Consider the following 17,245-nt stretch of genomic DNA (forward strand, 5'->3'; position numbering starts at 1 on the left):
AAAGGTATAGCTTCTAAATTATAGACTATACAAAAAATAGGATTTGCATATTAAATGTCGTCTTTTCGTTTGAGTAAGCAATTTCTATATGAGCATGCGCTGATTCTGATGGAGAAAAAAAAAACAGGTGAAAATTCTTGAAACGCATTCCCACCAAAAGCTCAATGGGTAAGAAGAAGATTCTCTCATGTCCTAATTGGAATGAAAAAGCGTTGTTTAGTTGGTGGCTAATGGCTGGATATCTGATCCAACGCATTCAACGAGGTGCCATTTTGAAAAAAGGAGTTTCTTTTACACTTTATTTTTGTTTTCCTCCTTCTGAATTCTGAAGCAGTAAACAGGCACCGAATAAAAAGACTACAAAATGGAGGGGGCGAAAAAAAAAAAAAAGGCTTACATTAAGTAGCAAAGGCAAAGGCAAAGGCAAATGCCTAAAAACTAAAGACTAAAGAGTGTGATTCATATCCATCCAATTAACAAAGGCTTTGAAGTCAAAGGATGAGCAGTAGAGTCGATAGGGAGAAACGGCGCCGTATGTGATGAGGTTATATATATATTATATATATATATATATATATATATATATATATATTATATATATATATATATATATATATATATATATATATATATATATATATATATATATATATATATATATATATATATATATATATGTTTGTTTGTTTTTTTGGTGGGCGTAGCTGGCAATTGGCTACAAGGGTGGTGTTTTGAGATGCGTAGGTCCATGCAGTACAGAAGCTGCTGAATATATGAAGTGACTAAAGGGACAGTTTGTCTTCCGTATGTGTAAATCTAATTCAAGGTCTTCAGAGGCTTCATCAGACCATTTAATCACATTAATATGGTGGAACCCACTTCAACAAAGCCCACTATTAGTCAATAATTTTTAAAGGGTGCTTCAAAGTTTACATTTTGCTTAAGTGGTGTGGGGTGGGGTGCCCTTTAAGTCTTAGATTATACAGAGAGTAATGAAAGGCAGCCTCCCTTCTATATTGTTGTATTTAGTATGCAGAGGATTTGCATGTTTATATAAATCTATAAAAGCTTCAACAAAACCATGCCTTAACTCCAAGAACATAAAAGAAGTAAAAAAGGAAAAGGGTAGGTGGAGAGAGAGCGTAGGGTAAAGCAAAAGGATGGTCTTTCTCACACACAAATCCCTATAGATACCAAAGGCATGCCATGACCCCCCAACGCTAATTCTATTTGCTCCATCTAAACCCCCTCTCTTGCTTTCTTCAAACAGAGAGCTGGGTTTTTTGTTGGTAGTGTTGGCTAATAGGCTATGAGTTGCTGAACTTTGGGTTTTTTGGTTTTTTTTATATGAAAGGTTAGACATGTTTCTCTCTGCTACTAGCAAACAAACAAAATATATCCAGTTTCAAAGTGGGGGTGAAGTAAGGATTTGTTGGAATCATTAGTTTTTTTTTTTTGGTCAATCATTGAGATTTTGCTCTAAAATTTAGAGCATTGTGTTGAAAAGAGGGATAGATTGAACCGAAGGTAGAAGTAATTCCATGAATAATGTTAATGGCAACAACTGTAACTGGCTAGGCTTCTCTGTCTCCCCTAACGTTAACATGGAGCTTTCTTCTTCTGCTGCTACTTCTGTCTCCCCTTCAATTCCTGCAAATCTTTTTCACTCCCCATCTCAGTTTAACTATGGCATTTGCTATGGTGTTGATGGAGAACATGGTGGCTTTTATTCACCATTGTCTGCCATGCCACTCAAGTCAGATGGTTCAATTTGTTCCATGGAAGCTCTCAGCAGGCAACATCCACAAGGTAAGAATATGCTCCTGTTACTCTCTGCTTGAGTTAGAAGAAAAATAAGACGCTTGACTTTTTTTTTTTTTAATCAATCTCATTTTCTTATTTTGTTTTATTGTTTCCCTTTTGGGTTTGAAGTGGTGAGTAGCACTACTCCAAAACTAGAGGATTTCTTTGGTGGTGCAACTATGGGGTCCCATCACTATGAGAGTAATGACAGGGAAGCTATGGCTCTCAGTCTAGACAGCATATTTTGCCATCAAAACCCAACGCACGAGCCCAACAACCAATCCTTTGCACATTTCTCATCCTTGAGAAGCCGTGAACTGATGCTTCAAGACTCGAAGGTAATCCTGCCTGATGGGTGCAATCTGCAGCAGCAGCAACACCCAGCAGTAGCCCAGAGTGATATTTCTGGTATGAAGAATTGGGCCGTTCCTAGAAATTATGCTGCCACTAACAATGGTTCGTTCGAGCAGAAGATGGTTAGTTGCATGAGTGAAAATGGTGGTGAATCTGGTTCTATTAATGCCATGGCTTATGGAGATTTGCAGTCATTGAGCTTGTCTATGACTATGAGCCCCAGCTCTCAGTCTAGCTGTGTCACAGCCACGCAGCATGTCTCACCTGCTATGACTGACTGTTCTGCTATGGATACAAAGAAAAGAGGCCATGAGAAGGTTGATCAAAAGCAAATTGTTCATAGGAAGTCTTTAGATACCTTCGGACAGAGAACCTCACAATATAGAGGGGTTACAAGGTCTTCTTCTTTCTCTAAATTCGTTCGCTTCACTTATTATTATTATTATTATTATTATTATTATTATTATTTTGCTTTGTTTTACTTTTCTTCATGTTCATTCCATGATTCAATGTTTAATAATGTCATTCAGGCACAGATGGACGGGTAGGTATGAAGCACATTTATGGGACAACAGTTGCAAGAAAGAAGGTCAAAGCAGGAAGGGAAGGCAAGGTAAAAGAAAAAAAAAAAACAAACAAAGAAAGAAAGAAGAAGAAAAATCCCCCCTCCCGAAACCCAAAAAACAAACAAAAAAACATAATGGTGCTTCTGTTTCTTCCATGGATCAACATTTTGTTGTTTCTTTTTGTTCTTGCTTAAATTATAACACACTCAATTGGTTTTCTTTTTTTTTTTTTCTTTTTTTTTTGGGGGGTTGGGATCGCCATTGGATTCAAATGATGATGTCCAGTGTACCTCGGTAAGCATCCAGAATCTCGACTGAGTAATTATTGGTCAAGTTTTTTCCCCCTTGTTTAATGATTAATCAAATGGTTCCAAAAACTGGTTTTTTTAGGAGGTTATGATATGGAAGAAAAAGCCGCTAGAGCTTATGATCTTGCTGCACTCAAGTATTGGGGACCCTCCACCCACATTAACTTTCCTGTAATTCTACTTTTCTCTTAAATCTAATTTAAAATGTTCTTTAATAATTATCATGCTTTACTCAAAGTGAATCCTTGTTCTGAGCAGTTGGAAAACTATCAGAAAGAATTAGAGGAAATGAAAAACATGAGCAGGCAGGAATATGTTGCTCACCTGAGAAGGCAAGCTCATTTTGACCATGTGTATTAATTATTTATGGCATATTCCTTCAATCATATATGGACGTAAACTAAAAAACTAAAATTTGTAACTCAAATCCTCAGAAGAAGCAGTGGGTTCTCAAGAGGGGCCTCGATATACCGAGGTGTAACAAGGTCTAATAAGTCTCAACTCAAAGCTTTGTAATATATTTATGATCTTTATCATTTTGCTTTTGGATTTATGTGACTTTTTTCAGTGAATCTCTTTCTGAAGTTTCTCTGTTCCCAATTGTATTATATTGCAGACATCATCAACATGGAAGATGGCAGGCTCGTATTGGCCGGGTTGCTGGTAACAAAGATCTCTATCTTGGGACATTCAGTGAGTGCTCTTAGATACTTTTTTTTTCGGTGAATATTTTGATTAAATAGTTTGAATTTTGTTTCCTGTGTTCTGCATTTTACTTGTTAAAGCTGTCATAAATAAGTCATATGCTAGAATGAAATTGAGTCTCTTTCTTGCTTTGGGAATGGTAGGGCTCACGTTTGTAAAACCAACTATTCAGAAAATAATAAGGCTGTGCTTGAGTCGCTTTGTAATTGTTTCATCTCTTTTCTTGGTAGAGCAAAAATGCTCTTTTACAGATGCATACAGAAGTACAGCTTTTTTTATACTTTGATTTTTAATATTTGGCTAGAAGAAAAGTTTTGTAATCCCTTGCTCCTTGAAACTGTTAGGTACTCAAGAGGAAGCAGCTGAGGCCTATGACATAGCAGCCATAAAATTTCGAGGAATGAATGCTGTTACTAATTTCGATATCACAAGGTATGATGTGGAGCGGATCATTGCAAGCAGTACCCTCCTAAGTGGCGATCTAGCTAAGAGAAAGCAACAGCCAGAGTTTGACAATGAATCACTTAGACAAAGCCCTTCTACACACAACAGCAATTCAGAAGCTATGCCTCTGCCCTCACAGAGTAGTAGTCAAAGTGAATCAGACTGGAAGATGGCTCTTTATCAGTCCTCACAGCAGCTCATTCCAAAGCCACGAATGTTGTCTGCGATAAACGATGATGGATCACAACTTGGAGTCGAAGATTCTGCCAGAATGGGAGCTCATTTCTCCAATGCATCTTCAATGGTTACTAGCTGCAGCTTGAGCAGCTCAAGGGAGGAGAGTCCAGACAAGACAAGCCTTTCGATGGTGTTCGGAATGCCTCAATCGACATCTAAGCCGTTTGCTACCTCGGCTAATAATATGAACACCTCCTGGATTGCATCTGCCCAGCAGATAAGGGCAGCAAATTGTATGAGCCAGTTGCCAGTTTTTGCTGCCTGGACTGATACTTAAGAAAGGGAAAAAAAAGGTCCATTTGATATTTTCCTGATATAGTGCCTTCCCATGTTGAAAGATCAAGAACTTCAACACTCCCAAAACCATCCTTATCAGATGAAAGTTTTTGTGAGAAAAGTTCTGAATGATGAGGAATATTTTAAACAATAGTCCATTGAAGTTCAAATTGGAATCTCTCTCAATCTTCATATCTCTATATTTCTCTCTCTCTCTCTCTCTCTCTCTCTCTCTTTTCTTTTGTTTTTGAAATCATAATTGAAGTCTCAGCTTTATTGGTGTTTTCTGAAGTACAAAAATGAAGTGTGGATGAAGGTGTGGCCCAGCAAAAGAAAAATAGAGGCCGATGGATCAGCTCAGCTGTGGTGTGGTGTGGCCTTTTGCTTTTAAAAGCCTTTGACCGCAAACAAAAATCCTTTATCAATCTTCATCCATAACATCATCATTACTGATTCCCTCTTTTTTATCTTAGCTTTTCTGCAAAGTGACAGACATTCCTTCCATAATCCAAAGAGAAAATTTAAAAGGATTTTGTTTTTATTTTTTTTTCAAGTGCAGCAAATTAAAACAACCGTACCAGGATTAAACATGTGTTTGGTTACAGACATATTGGCCCATAATAGACTGAAAAAATTGCTGCTTTATTTAGAAAGAATATGCGTTGTTTTCCAAAAAAATAAAAAAGGATAAATAAAGTTTTAATGTATTGTATTGCTATATACAGTACTTTTCTCTCCACATTTATACACTCACTGTTCAATCATGATGTTGGGAATTAAAGCAAAAGAATCCCACATCCTAATAATCTAAATTTGAATTATTGTCATATTGTGATCAAATCTAAATTCCCATCGTGTGCACGTACCTTCACACGTGGGGACTCATTTTTCCTTTGTACTTCCTACTTTGATCATAATTTCTCCTCTTTATTCCATGGAAAGATCTCCAATTTTCCAATTTTTGGAGAGAGGAAACAAAAGAACTAAATGCATTAAATATAGTCCTATCCAACAACAATTAAAAAAATATTCATTTAAACTCGAAACTTTTCTTCTTGATTTACATTATTGTATTGGTTTTGAAAAAAAAATGTGTAAAATTTACTGTAGTAATAGTTAAACCTTAAAACTTTCATAAATTTAAACTCTTCGACAAAATCCTATTTGAGTATCATCATTGCAATTTCTTTAATCGACATCTAAAACATTCTATCCAAGTTTAAGAATTAATCTATGAATGACTTGACGTATGAAAATTTAAGTTCATGTTTAGTAACTATTTGGTTGAATGAAATTCGGAAAAGAATGTAAATTGAAAAATTACACTTGTGGAGGTTGAGACCTAAAATCGTAAGGAAGGAGTATGTATAAACATTGGGGATGGGGAAGGGAGAATGTAAGTGGTAAAAAAATAAAAGTAGAAAGGGAATGGGAAATGGGGGTGGACAGAAGGATTTGTAAGTCAAAAGGTAGGGTCATTTTTAGGTGCAATAAGGCCCTTATACATCTCATCATGTTGTGTGTTTGTATTGTAGTTGAATAACCAAACCAAAAGAAAGTGGGAAGAAAATGAGCATTTTGTGGAACAAAAAAGGTAATGTTTGAGTAGAAAAAGTTGTAAATGGTAGAATATAATGGGAATTTTGGATGTGATTTGGGATTTGGTTCATAAATTTTCTTTTGTTTTGGTTTGGTTGGAAAAAGCTTCTTTGGATTTGGATTCACATCTCTTTACAGACTAAAAGTTGGAAACTTGCCCGCATGGGAATAAAAGAACACGTGAGTTTGCACATGGACCTTCTAACTTTACCATACCCTTGCATTTCCTGGTGAATTTGTTTTACTTTTAACCATTAACTTTCTTTAACCTCCTCCAAACTTCATAACTAACACACACACACACACATATATTTATATAAATTTCTTCGTAAACACACTTTTCATCTATAAATTTAATAAAAATCGACAATGATACTTTTGAAACAAATTTAAGTTGTTGACTACTTTTTTAAATTAGATGCTTAAAATCATTACATCTATGATAAAGGTGGAGGAAAATTAGTGATATGATCCTTGAAAATCAACCTACAACAACTACTAAATTCACACTTCCACTTTTTAATGTATTATTAAAATAAAGATTTTGGAACGTTGGCATCCCTTGTAAATTAGTAGAGTGAGTCATTATAATTGTAATTGTTAATATGTTCGTCTATATCAAAACCTACATTTAACTATAATGTTATTCTTATTTTTGTGTGTTACAATGTTTATTATCATTGTCTATACTAATATAGTTTCCACTCCAAAGACAAACTACTGCTATAACTCATATTATAATAACAAAATAATCAAATTTTGGGGCTCTAAAAGCCTCTCCCACCAGTTGTTTATATTTTTGAGTTGGTGGTGTTAATCATTATGATGCTATAATTGGTGTGTGCTATATATAGAGTCACTTTGGAAACTATATAATTGAAAAAACTGGAAGGGTAAGTATTTATGATGCAACAGGCAAATATGATTCTAAAAGTGGCTATGCTATTTGGGCTTTAAGACTGGCCCAAAAATGTGGCCCAAGCCCAGTCATGATTCTAACGTGTAAAAAAAGTTACGAGGCTTTTTTTTTTTTTTTTTTTTTTTTTTTTTTTTTTTAATATCATAACGAGAAAACTTTAGATCATCTATTGTTAGTTTATAAAAATATGAAATTCATCCACGCATGAATTCTAATAGTCTATTTTGTTAATGCACAATGGCTGTTGAAGAAGTTTAACAGTGTCAAAAAGGGTATATAAATAATTTTTAAAAATAGTACTGATTAATTGTTTAAATTAATTCATATTATAATTCAAGAGTTTAATCAAAATAATCATAGGTGTCACACGATGTATTTTAAACAAAATTTGGAGATTTAAGGTTTTAATAAATTTAATTATTAGTTTCAAATTTTAATTAATTCAACCTAAATTAAATAGGGATGTAACTTAAATCTAGAGAGGAGGAGAGAGCCGGAGAGGACGATGATTGTGATGGGTCACCTTTAACCAAGATTTCAAAATTAGGCAGACTCCATTATCATATATTTAAAGAGAAGAAAAAGGAAGAAAGGAATGAATAAGAGAAAGTAGCTATGCAATGTGATGTACATTTTGGATGGAAAAGCAGCATCCTACTTCTTCTTAATTAAAAAGTTTGTGCAGCCTGAAACTCTATTTCAATCTAATTTTTATTATAATTAAAAATGTGAAACTAACATGGTTCGTTAGTGATCAAGATATTTGTTATTCCAATCACCTAAAACTATAAAAAGTCAAATCAAGGAATTGACATTGATTGAATAGCAACTCACGCAGATAAATTTTAAAAGGACTTAAATACACGAAGATAAACTTTTCTAACGAAACAAAACTAAAAAGTATACATGGTGGACAAATTTATATAATATTATAACAAAACAATAAGCAACGTGAATCACCCATGATCAAATACACACATCGCTTATAAAATTAGTTAACAGAACAAATTAAGTTTTGTTAAAGACAAAAGAAATACATAATATATAGATTTGAAACTCTGGTCTAAAACAGAATTATAGGTCAATTAGAGAAGCAGACGTATGGTTTGTAACTTTGTGTGGGCTTAGACCAAGAATTTGGGCCTAATGCGGTTTCGTGTTTGGATTGGGTATGGTTCCGACCTTATCTGTCAATAATATGAACCGGGAGCTCCAATGGTATTAGCTAATACAATTTATAAAATAAAGAAAAAAGGAGTTAAAATGGAAAAGGAATCTTGTTGTGTAAAATCCAAAAGTGTGGTGCAGAGAAAGGGGGCCATAGCCATACACAGACGATGATAGGGTGTGTGGGAGTGCAGCAAGAAGGTGAAAATGAAAGTGAAAGGTGTGGGTTCCTTAGAAATTATAAGCCAGAGCTAGGCTACACACCACAAACTCCATTTTGGAATTTATTAGTATATATGTATGAATAATATCCTAAATCTCACAACAGTCAACAAATTATATTTTATGTCACACCTTTCAATTTTTAAACCTTCATCCTCCGGCAATATTTGCCCCCACTGTCTCTCAAATCCAATTTTCCTTTCTTAAAAAAAATAAAATAAAAGATTAATTGATGTTGGAGTGGAGAGATATATGGATATTGTTGTCGTCAGGGCCCGTCGACAACCTTGGCCATTCTACATTGTACGTGCCCTTGTCCTTCCCCTACTTCACTGTCTTCTCCTCAACTAGTTCGTCTCCGGTCAGACGTTTTTGTTTTCTTTCTCCTCTATTATTATTGTTATCATTATTCCTTTCTTTTTTTTTTTTTCTTTTTTCTTTTCCTTTCCAATTATTTTAGGAGATCACATTTCTTTTGTTCTTGCCTTGGCTCCTCCTCAACCTCAATTAATTATTTTCTGTCTTGTTAATTTCTTTCATGTTGTGTTTTTTTTTTTCCAGTTTTGGATTCTGTGCATTCTTAACCACCTGTTTACCAATCAATACCTTTTTCCAAATCACCATACAAATTATTTTGCCCTTTTTTGTTACTTCATTTGTGTGTGTGTGAAATAGTCAAATAGTTCATGATTTAAATGTTTACTTTTTATTAGGAGTGGACATAAACAGATGTACGATGAGAGAACTTGTTTTTGTGGCACAAGTGATTGATTTATTTTTATTTTTTTCTCTTTTAAATATATGTATATATACGACCTTGGAATAGGAGAAGTGTGTCCACACATGGAGGCAAAGAGCCACTAATTGAAGATGTTGAAACTCTTTAGACTTTTCGCTATTGGATTGGACCTCCTACAAATTCAAACATAATTACTTCTTTGGTTAAATTATGAAAAAATTGTCCCTCAACTAGCCATTTGTCTTCTTCTTCTTCTTCTTTTTCTCTTTTTTCCAAATGCTTCCCTACTTTCAAAACTAGTAATTCATTTCGAATTTTTAACAATGTTTAAAGAATGCTAAAAGTAACATAATTTATATATTAGATCATTGATACACAATTTTAAGTTTCTAATTCAGTAGTTATTTTAAAATGTATGTGAAATTTTAAGGATAATGGTGCAACTTTTCAAAAGTATGCATTTGATGCAAATGACTTATATTTGTTATCTCTAAAAATGAAAAAGAAACTGAAAAAAAAGTGTACTCAACAAACGGTGAAAAAGCATGGGGAGGGAGAGAGATAGGTGGACTTGGGTGGGCCTGGGTAATGGGCCCAGGAAGTTAAGGGTTTGGGGAAATGGGCCCAGTGGAAGGGCTCACTTTCAAGGGATAAGAACGGGTCTGGGGTGATCCCAACAGTGTGTTGCTGTGTTGGCACTCATGTTGGTCACCATGTTTAGTTGAGACAAAGCACATTGAATTGAAACTCAAAGCTGAAAGAGCCCTCACTATCTTGGATTTCATTTCATACCTTTTTATTTCAACTACACTGTCTACTTCATTCCAACTCTACAAACAAAATCCCTCCTTCCCCTTTCTTCTTTTCTTTGCCCCCCCACCCTATATATAATAATCCTTTTTCCTATTGACAAAGGTTAACAAAAGCATTAAGGTTTCTATTTTAAATAGTTTAACAAAAATGTTACCAAAATATAAATTATTCTTTACTTTAGACAATTTGACTTGATGCTCAAAATATTAATTCTACGACAATATTTACTATTGATGAGATAACCTAAATTGGAGAGGGAAAGCTTATCTTCTATAGCTTATTTTCCATAGAGCATATACGCATATATATACATATATATATATATATATATATATATATATATAAAGAAATAAATCTATTGTTTTTATATTTAGCCTAAATTTTATTTAGATATATCTAGAAATATTTTATACCACATAGATTGAGTTATATACCAAATTTAATACTTTTTTTTTCCGTTGGTGCCAAAAGCAATGTCAAAGTTTAATGACAATATCTTTAAACAATCCATTATGGAGGTTCCACTTACACTTGCAATAACCAAAACAAGTCACGTAAAAGTATAATATTTTTTATAAGAGTGAATAAAAAATATAATTCAAACTTTTTAACTTTTTTTTTTTTTTTTTTTTTTTTAAAAAACCCTTTTAAACTTTTAAAAAGTAAGAATTATTTAAAGACACATTTTAGATGTGTGTTTTCAAGGCGATGGATTTTTCTTTTTGCTTTTGAGTTTTTTTAGGTTGGCACATTCATACAGATACTGAGTAGTTTCTCTCCCTCCCTCTCTCTCTCTCTTCCTCCCTCCCTCTCTATCTCTCTTAATGCCGATATTAACAAGTTGTTTAAAGAATATCTCTCAGAACATTGAAAAAGTGTATACATATCTTATAATAAAAATGTGTATATATTATTGAAAATGTGTACATATATTTCCGGAATAAAGCAGCTTCTCAAGGGAGTGAGCTTCGAGTCAATCAGATAGGATTAAATTAACCCTTGACTGCCTTTTTAAAGAAACCAACCCTTTAATTTATGTTTTTAAATTTATGTTACATTCAATTAATCAAATTTCAAATTATGTTATTGTATTTTCCAAAAGACTAATAAAGTTTACGGTACTGTCGTTGATACATTAAAGATCTATGTACTGTATTATTTAAACTTCACGTAATAAATTAGTAAAAAGAATGTCTTAGAATTTAAATTGTTTTAAATAGTGTAATGCCAGGGGAAAAAAGATGTCGAGAACACGTGGGTTCATTTCATTTGTGGATGTTATATTTACTTAGTTTTTCATTTTTCCCACACCGGGTCGTACAATCCGTGTTTTGGAGCCGTTCAAAATTATAATTTATATTTTTGGCTCATGCGCTCCTTGCTTACATTTCATCTTTTTATTGGAGGAAGTAGAAAATAAGCCATTCGAGTTGGGATGGCACGTGGACCCGCCACCCATTTGCTTGACTGGAAATTGTTTACTCACTTTTTTAAGGACCCCTACTAATTTAACTTATTTTAATTTATATCTATGTATTTGTTGTGTTAGTTTTAATTCTCAATTCAATTAAAAGTAAATTATAATTTAAAGTTTGGTAATGAATTTAAAATTATCCTATGGTTTAGAGGTGGATATTATTTATTCCTCTCCGGTTATGAATGTTGTTAAAAATGGGATGAGTATTTGTTATTTACTTAATTTTAGGGTATTTATTACTAAATACTCTTGACTATTGGTTATAGAATCTAAACAGTAGCTTTAATCCTTTTGTATTCATTTTGTTGTGCATGCTTATTAACTACACTAAATTAGTATTTTTATTTAAGCTAAGGTAAAATATTGCAATACTTAACAAAGTTTTCGAGTGAATTTTAAAAAATTGAAAGTTTGTTATGAAAATTAATAAATATTGTCAAATGCAGAGGTAAATTTTGAAATTTGCATATTAATTAATGGTAAGGCAATAGACAATGAGTTATTGAAATTCGCCATTTTCTCTATTATGAGAGAGGGAGATGGGAAAAAAAAACCTTAAAGAGTACCCAACAGCATTGCCCTGCTGGCAAGCTCTAAGAGTAACTTTAATAAATTTATATATACAAAATTGTTACCTAATATCTAAATTAAAACAAATAAAACAGCTATTTATATAATGATTAATGTGATCGGACAATCATTCGTTTTTAACATTATTCATGAAATAAAACTATCAAAATTGTTTTAGTAACAATAATTCACACGTTGATATTTCAATTTTACAAATATATTAATGAAATATTGATATCAAATAGATACTTTAAAAGTCACAGAGTTTATAAATTTAATTGAGATCAATAATTATATTATTTTTATTTTAAAACTAAGTTATAAATATAGTTGTTGGTATTTTATTGTCTTTTAAAGAATGATGGTGGAAATATTTATGAATATTTAATAATCATAACTGATACTTAGATTTAAGGATATATTCACGTATATATCTAACATATTCGTTTATATTTAAATTTTTGTAGTAGTATGTATACTGAAGTAGAGTGATTGGATGTGATGAAATTAATTAAGAGGAAAACTAATGTCATCATAGGTATGTGAATAATTGCAACTGGTAGGTCATGTTGACTCCATGATTTCAAATCATATGGTAGAAAATTTAAAACGTAAATTATGAAATATGGCCTCAACACAACAAATAATGACATCAATAAGAAGGCTCACGCGGTGAGTAATCATAAACTGGGGCCATTCTCTATCCTTGATTTAATTATGAAAAAATATATTTCATATATTCCCAAAAGACAACGTGATGGATTTATTAAGGGACAAAGGAGTCACATGTCGTTCTCACATTATCAATTTTTGTATTTTAATATTAATTTTGAAGGATCGGATTTCAATATATATTAAATAATGTTTTTTATTTACTAAAATTTGGTTTTGGTGTATTGACTGTACTTCCATTTTGTTAAGATCAAGTCAAAGGTTCAAATTTGTGGATTGAACTTAAAGAAGAAAGTATCGGTCTTCAACAAGTAGCTTTTCTGTATGGTTTATTTGAATTCGAGTAATTGATATGCTCACCCATGTAGTTTGTTTGTGCCAAATAACATTATAGATGGGATACTTTTAGTTCGAGAATTAAGTTTAAAGAAAAAAATATTGGGAATTTATCAAAAATAAAAGTATTAGTAAAGTTTTCCTCAAATGAGTATTTATATTTTAAAGGTTTTTATCTACAAATGTAATATAAGAAAAAAAATTAATGGTCAAAATTTTACTTTGGAGCAATTTTACTTTTTCAACCCTCCATATGATTCAATTCTCACAAGAAAAAAGATGAAGAAAATATTATATACTATTTCATACATGTAAGATAAGTTTCTTCAAACAGTCATCTTTTTAAAACCTATACGAGTAAGGACAATATGAAAATTGTTCCCTTAAAAAACAAAAATAAAAACCTGCCATAAACTTTAAGTAAAAAAAAGTAAGATAAATTTGATATAACATATTACAAATTCAATATATTTTTTATTTTTTTTTATAAATAAATCATGATATATTTGATAAGTGATCAAACAAAAAAAACAATTCGTACAATTAACAATGAGCATAGTTTAACTTACATGATGCTTGTACTATCAATTTGGAAGTTATAAAATTTGGTTTTCTCACACCCCATATTGATTAAATTTAAAAGAAAAATTACACTTAATAAATGGTCAATTGTAAAGTTTGCATCAGTATAGTTTAATAGATTCTTATATTTTTATTTTTGTATATAATAGGAGTTTTAACTTTTAGCAACTTTCAATGTCTTGTTGTGTGAGTTATTTAGTATTGTATTACTTTAAAGACTTACCTACATATTGACACAAACAGCCTAAAGTTTAGAATGTGATAGACATAAAGTCTAAAATGTATGTTGATTTTTTAAATGACTATGCTGTTAAGTATATGGAACACGTACATGCTAGGTTTTTTAGCACACTCCTCTAGCATGTATGCGTCAATGGGGTTGACATGTAAGAGTGCTTCAATCATTATGGTGTATAATTCGGTACACTTTAATTTCTACGATAGTACATAAACTGTTTTAGCTTTGTTAAATAGAGAGAATTGCTTATACGTTAGGGTTGTTGATATGAAACTATTTACAAAGTCAATCCTCTAGCTCCCACTTGAAAATATGTTTAATATTAGTGATATAGAATTTGTGTGAACCTCAATGTTGTAAAGTGCACAAGGTAAGTTCGACTTTTCATTTTTTTCTTGTGAAACTTGATGAATTCAATTGGTTGACTAAAAATGCAATTGTTTTGAGTTCATCTTATGGAATTCACAACTCCAGACTATGTCTTCCTTGAGGAATAAGAGATGTAGCAAAAGACAAGAAACACCATGAAGATCAAACCTTTTAGATGAAAAGCCAAACTTATTAGTATTGAATTATACTCAGATTTAGTATTAATAAATGTGTAATGAAGAATTAAAACTTTACACGATGAAACATTATGTCAATTACCATTAAGAAGCTAAGATTTGAGTACAATGTTCGGATTAAAATATTTAAACTTTTCATTTCTAAAATAAAACTTTCTACGATGAAACATTATGTCAATTAACATTAAGAAGCTAAAATTTGAGTACAATGTTCGAATTAAAATATTCAAACTTTTCATTTCTAAAATAAAAAGTTATATCAATCGATATTAGCTTGACAGCAATAGAATAACTCATTATCATCCTAAAATACTAATTAGAAAAAGAGGTTGTTGAATCGAGTCTTGAGTTTCCAAACTTTAGAGTATATGGTGGTGGTAGTTACTAAGTGACGAAAATACCCTTTGGAGTGGTCGCTATCCTCGGCTTCACATGCGCAGTCGCCGCCCCCACAACCGTAGCCGAATCCCCCAAGGCGCAGACCCCACCCCTCTCCTTTTCCTTGTCTAAAATACTCTCCCCTATTTCATTTTCACCCCCCCCCCCCCCCCCCACCATTCCCAATCTCCACTTTTTCCAATTTTCTCCCCCCTCCTCTTCGTCCTCTTCGTCTTCTTCATCTTCTTCATCTTCTTCCTCCCCCTCTGACTGCCACCACGACTGCCCATTCTTCCCTCATCCATCAAACCCTTTTCTCACAATAAAACCATCCTCCATAATCCACCCCCCCTCTGAAACCTCAATCCTCAACCTACTACTACCCTTCGTACCGCTCCTTACACTACCCATTTTATCTGGATTTTTATCTCTTCCTCATCTTTCTCTCTTCTGGTCTTCCCTCCATAATCACAGGGAAATTAGAGTTCTCAGAACTCTAATTGATTACAAGTCTGTGGGCTCCCCCTTCTCCTCAGCCTCAGTATGGTTGGTTGCACCCTGCTGATCTTTGGCTTGTTGGCTTCCGCCGCTTTCTTCCCTTTGTCTTCTTCAGATCCAAACGACGAGGCATGCCTCGTCAATCTAAGCCAATCTTTAGAAGACCCGACTAATTCCCTTCATAACTGGACCCAATCCAACCTTGCTAACCCTTGCAATGGCTTCAACTCCTACATTCATGGTGCCACTTGCAATAGTGGCCGTATTTACAAGCTTTCCCTCAATAATCTCTCCCTTCGCGGTACTATTTCCCCTTTTCTTGCAAACTGCACTAATTTACAAGCCCTCGACCTCTCCTCCAATTTCCTCACAGGCCCAATCCCTTCCGACCTTCAATATCTCGTGAATCTCGCCGTTCTTAACCTCTCTGCTAATCGCCTCACCGACCAGATCCCTCAGGAGCTCGCATTTTGTGCTTACTTGAACGTTATCGATCTCCACGACAATTTGCTTACTGGGCAGATTCCCCAACGATTGGGTCTTCTCGTTAGACTCTCTACTTTCGATGTCTCGAATAATCGTCTCTCTGGACCAATTCCTTCCACGCTCGGTAATCGAAGTGGGAATTTGCCCAAATTTAATGCCTCCTCGTTTGAAGGCAACAAGGATCTCTACGGCTACCCTCTGGCGCCATTGAAGAACAGGGGCCTCTCTGTTATCGCTATTGTTGGAATCGGTTTAGGGAGTGGACTCGTTAGCTTGGTGCTTAGCTTCACCGCCGTTTGTATATGGCTGAAAATCACAGAACGGAAGATGGTGGTTGAAGAAGGCAAAATTAGTCAGCTCATGCCTGATTATTGATCTTAATCCCCCATTTTCAAGCAGAGATTAACGAGTTGTAATTCTTGATAAGATTTTCTGTTCAGGTATATACCATTTTCCATCTTTTTCTCACCCCTCTTTTCCTAAATCAGTTATGGTTTAGTCCTTTTCTTTTGCCTTTTGTAATTGGAAGATGCCTTCTCGATACAACATCGGAGAAGGATCTTTTTTCCTTTTTCAATATTTTTTTTGCTCCTCACCTTTTTAGGCATTTTCTTCTCAAAACAATCAACAATGTAAAAAAAAAAAAAAGAAAAAAGAAAAAAAAAAGAAACAAACCCATTGGTTAAGAACTTAAAATCAAGTTGGGCTCCCATTTTCTTCCATTTCATGGCACATACTGTCTTATCTATGTATATAAAATTTAGTGCTAACTTCAAACAGTTGCCTCATTTTCTTTGTCTGAAGATAGAAGCACAAAAAACTTCTTTACATGGCAAGATGTGTATAGTGTGTTTGTGTGCAAGGACAAGGAACAACTAAAGGAAAAAAAATAAAGTTCTCCCAAACACACACAGATTGGCTATGTTCTTTACATGTTCAGCCCTTGTCTGTTTGCCAATTTGTTTTGGTCAAATTTGTTCTCTTTATACCTCTGTTGGCCATTTTTTGTTCTATTGGAATTCATCAATCACTCCTTCCCCCATCCATCATTTTCTTTGTTTTTCTAGAATTTATGAATGTCTGGGCTTTACTTGAATTTAAGCCATACCGTTATTAGTCTCTACTGTGCAATTACGTCAGAGAATACCCATTTTTCTCTTTCCCTTTACAAATCAAAACACTGTTTAGCTTCTTGTGAATCACCATGATAATATCACAAACTACTTTTACCCTAAACTGTAGTTGAGGTGGCACAGTGGAAAGCATTATTACTGCATTACCTATGCTGAG

At 33.4% G+C, this 17,245-nt stretch overlaps 2 protein-coding genes across 4 annotated transcripts; both read left to right on the plus strand.

The window, feature by feature from the left end:
• Positions 1–750: 750 nt before the first annotated feature.
• LOC103484879 (AP2-like ethylene-responsive transcription factor ANT) lies at positions 751–4,893 on the plus strand. Of its 3 annotated transcripts, none has more exons than XM_008442212.3 (9): positions 751–1,809; positions 1,933–2,554; positions 2,688–2,770; positions 3,009–3,017; positions 3,114–3,202; positions 3,290–3,363; positions 3,466–3,543; positions 3,648–3,724; positions 4,081–4,893. In XM_008442212.3, exons 1-9 carry the CDS (start codon positions 1,542–1,544, stop codon positions 4,692–4,694), a joined length of 1,914 nt encoding a protein of 637 aa, XP_008440434.2. In that variant the 5' UTR covers positions 751–1,541; the 3' UTR covers positions 4,695–4,893. The 3 variants fall into 3 exon arrangements, with proteins under 3 accessions (XP_008440434.2, XP_008440435.2, XP_050944757.1); XM_008442213.3 differs by having other exon boundaries at positions 753–1,809; positions 3,466–3,516; XM_051088800.1 differs by lacking the exon at positions 3,009–3,017 and having other exon boundaries at positions 753–1,809; positions 3,466–3,516.
• A 10,259-nt stretch (positions 4,894–15,152) lies between these two features.
• On the plus strand, positions 15,153–16,675 carry LOC103484878 (receptor-like protein 44). The gene has a single exon (XM_008442211.3). It carries the CDS (start codon positions 15,515–15,517, stop codon positions 16,328–16,330), a length of 816 nt encoding a protein of 271 aa, XP_008440433.1. The 5' UTR covers positions 15,153–15,514; the 3' UTR covers positions 16,331–16,675.
• The last annotated feature ends 570 nt before the right edge of the window (positions 16,676–17,245 follow it).

The sequence above is a fragment of the Cucumis melo genome, chromosome 8 (genome assembly GCF_025177605.1).
Source record: "Cucumis melo cultivar AY chromosome 8, USDA_Cmelo_AY_1.0, whole genome shotgun sequence".
Classification (NCBI taxonomy): Eukaryota; Viridiplantae; Streptophyta; class Magnoliopsida; order Cucurbitales; family Cucurbitaceae; genus Cucumis; species Cucumis melo.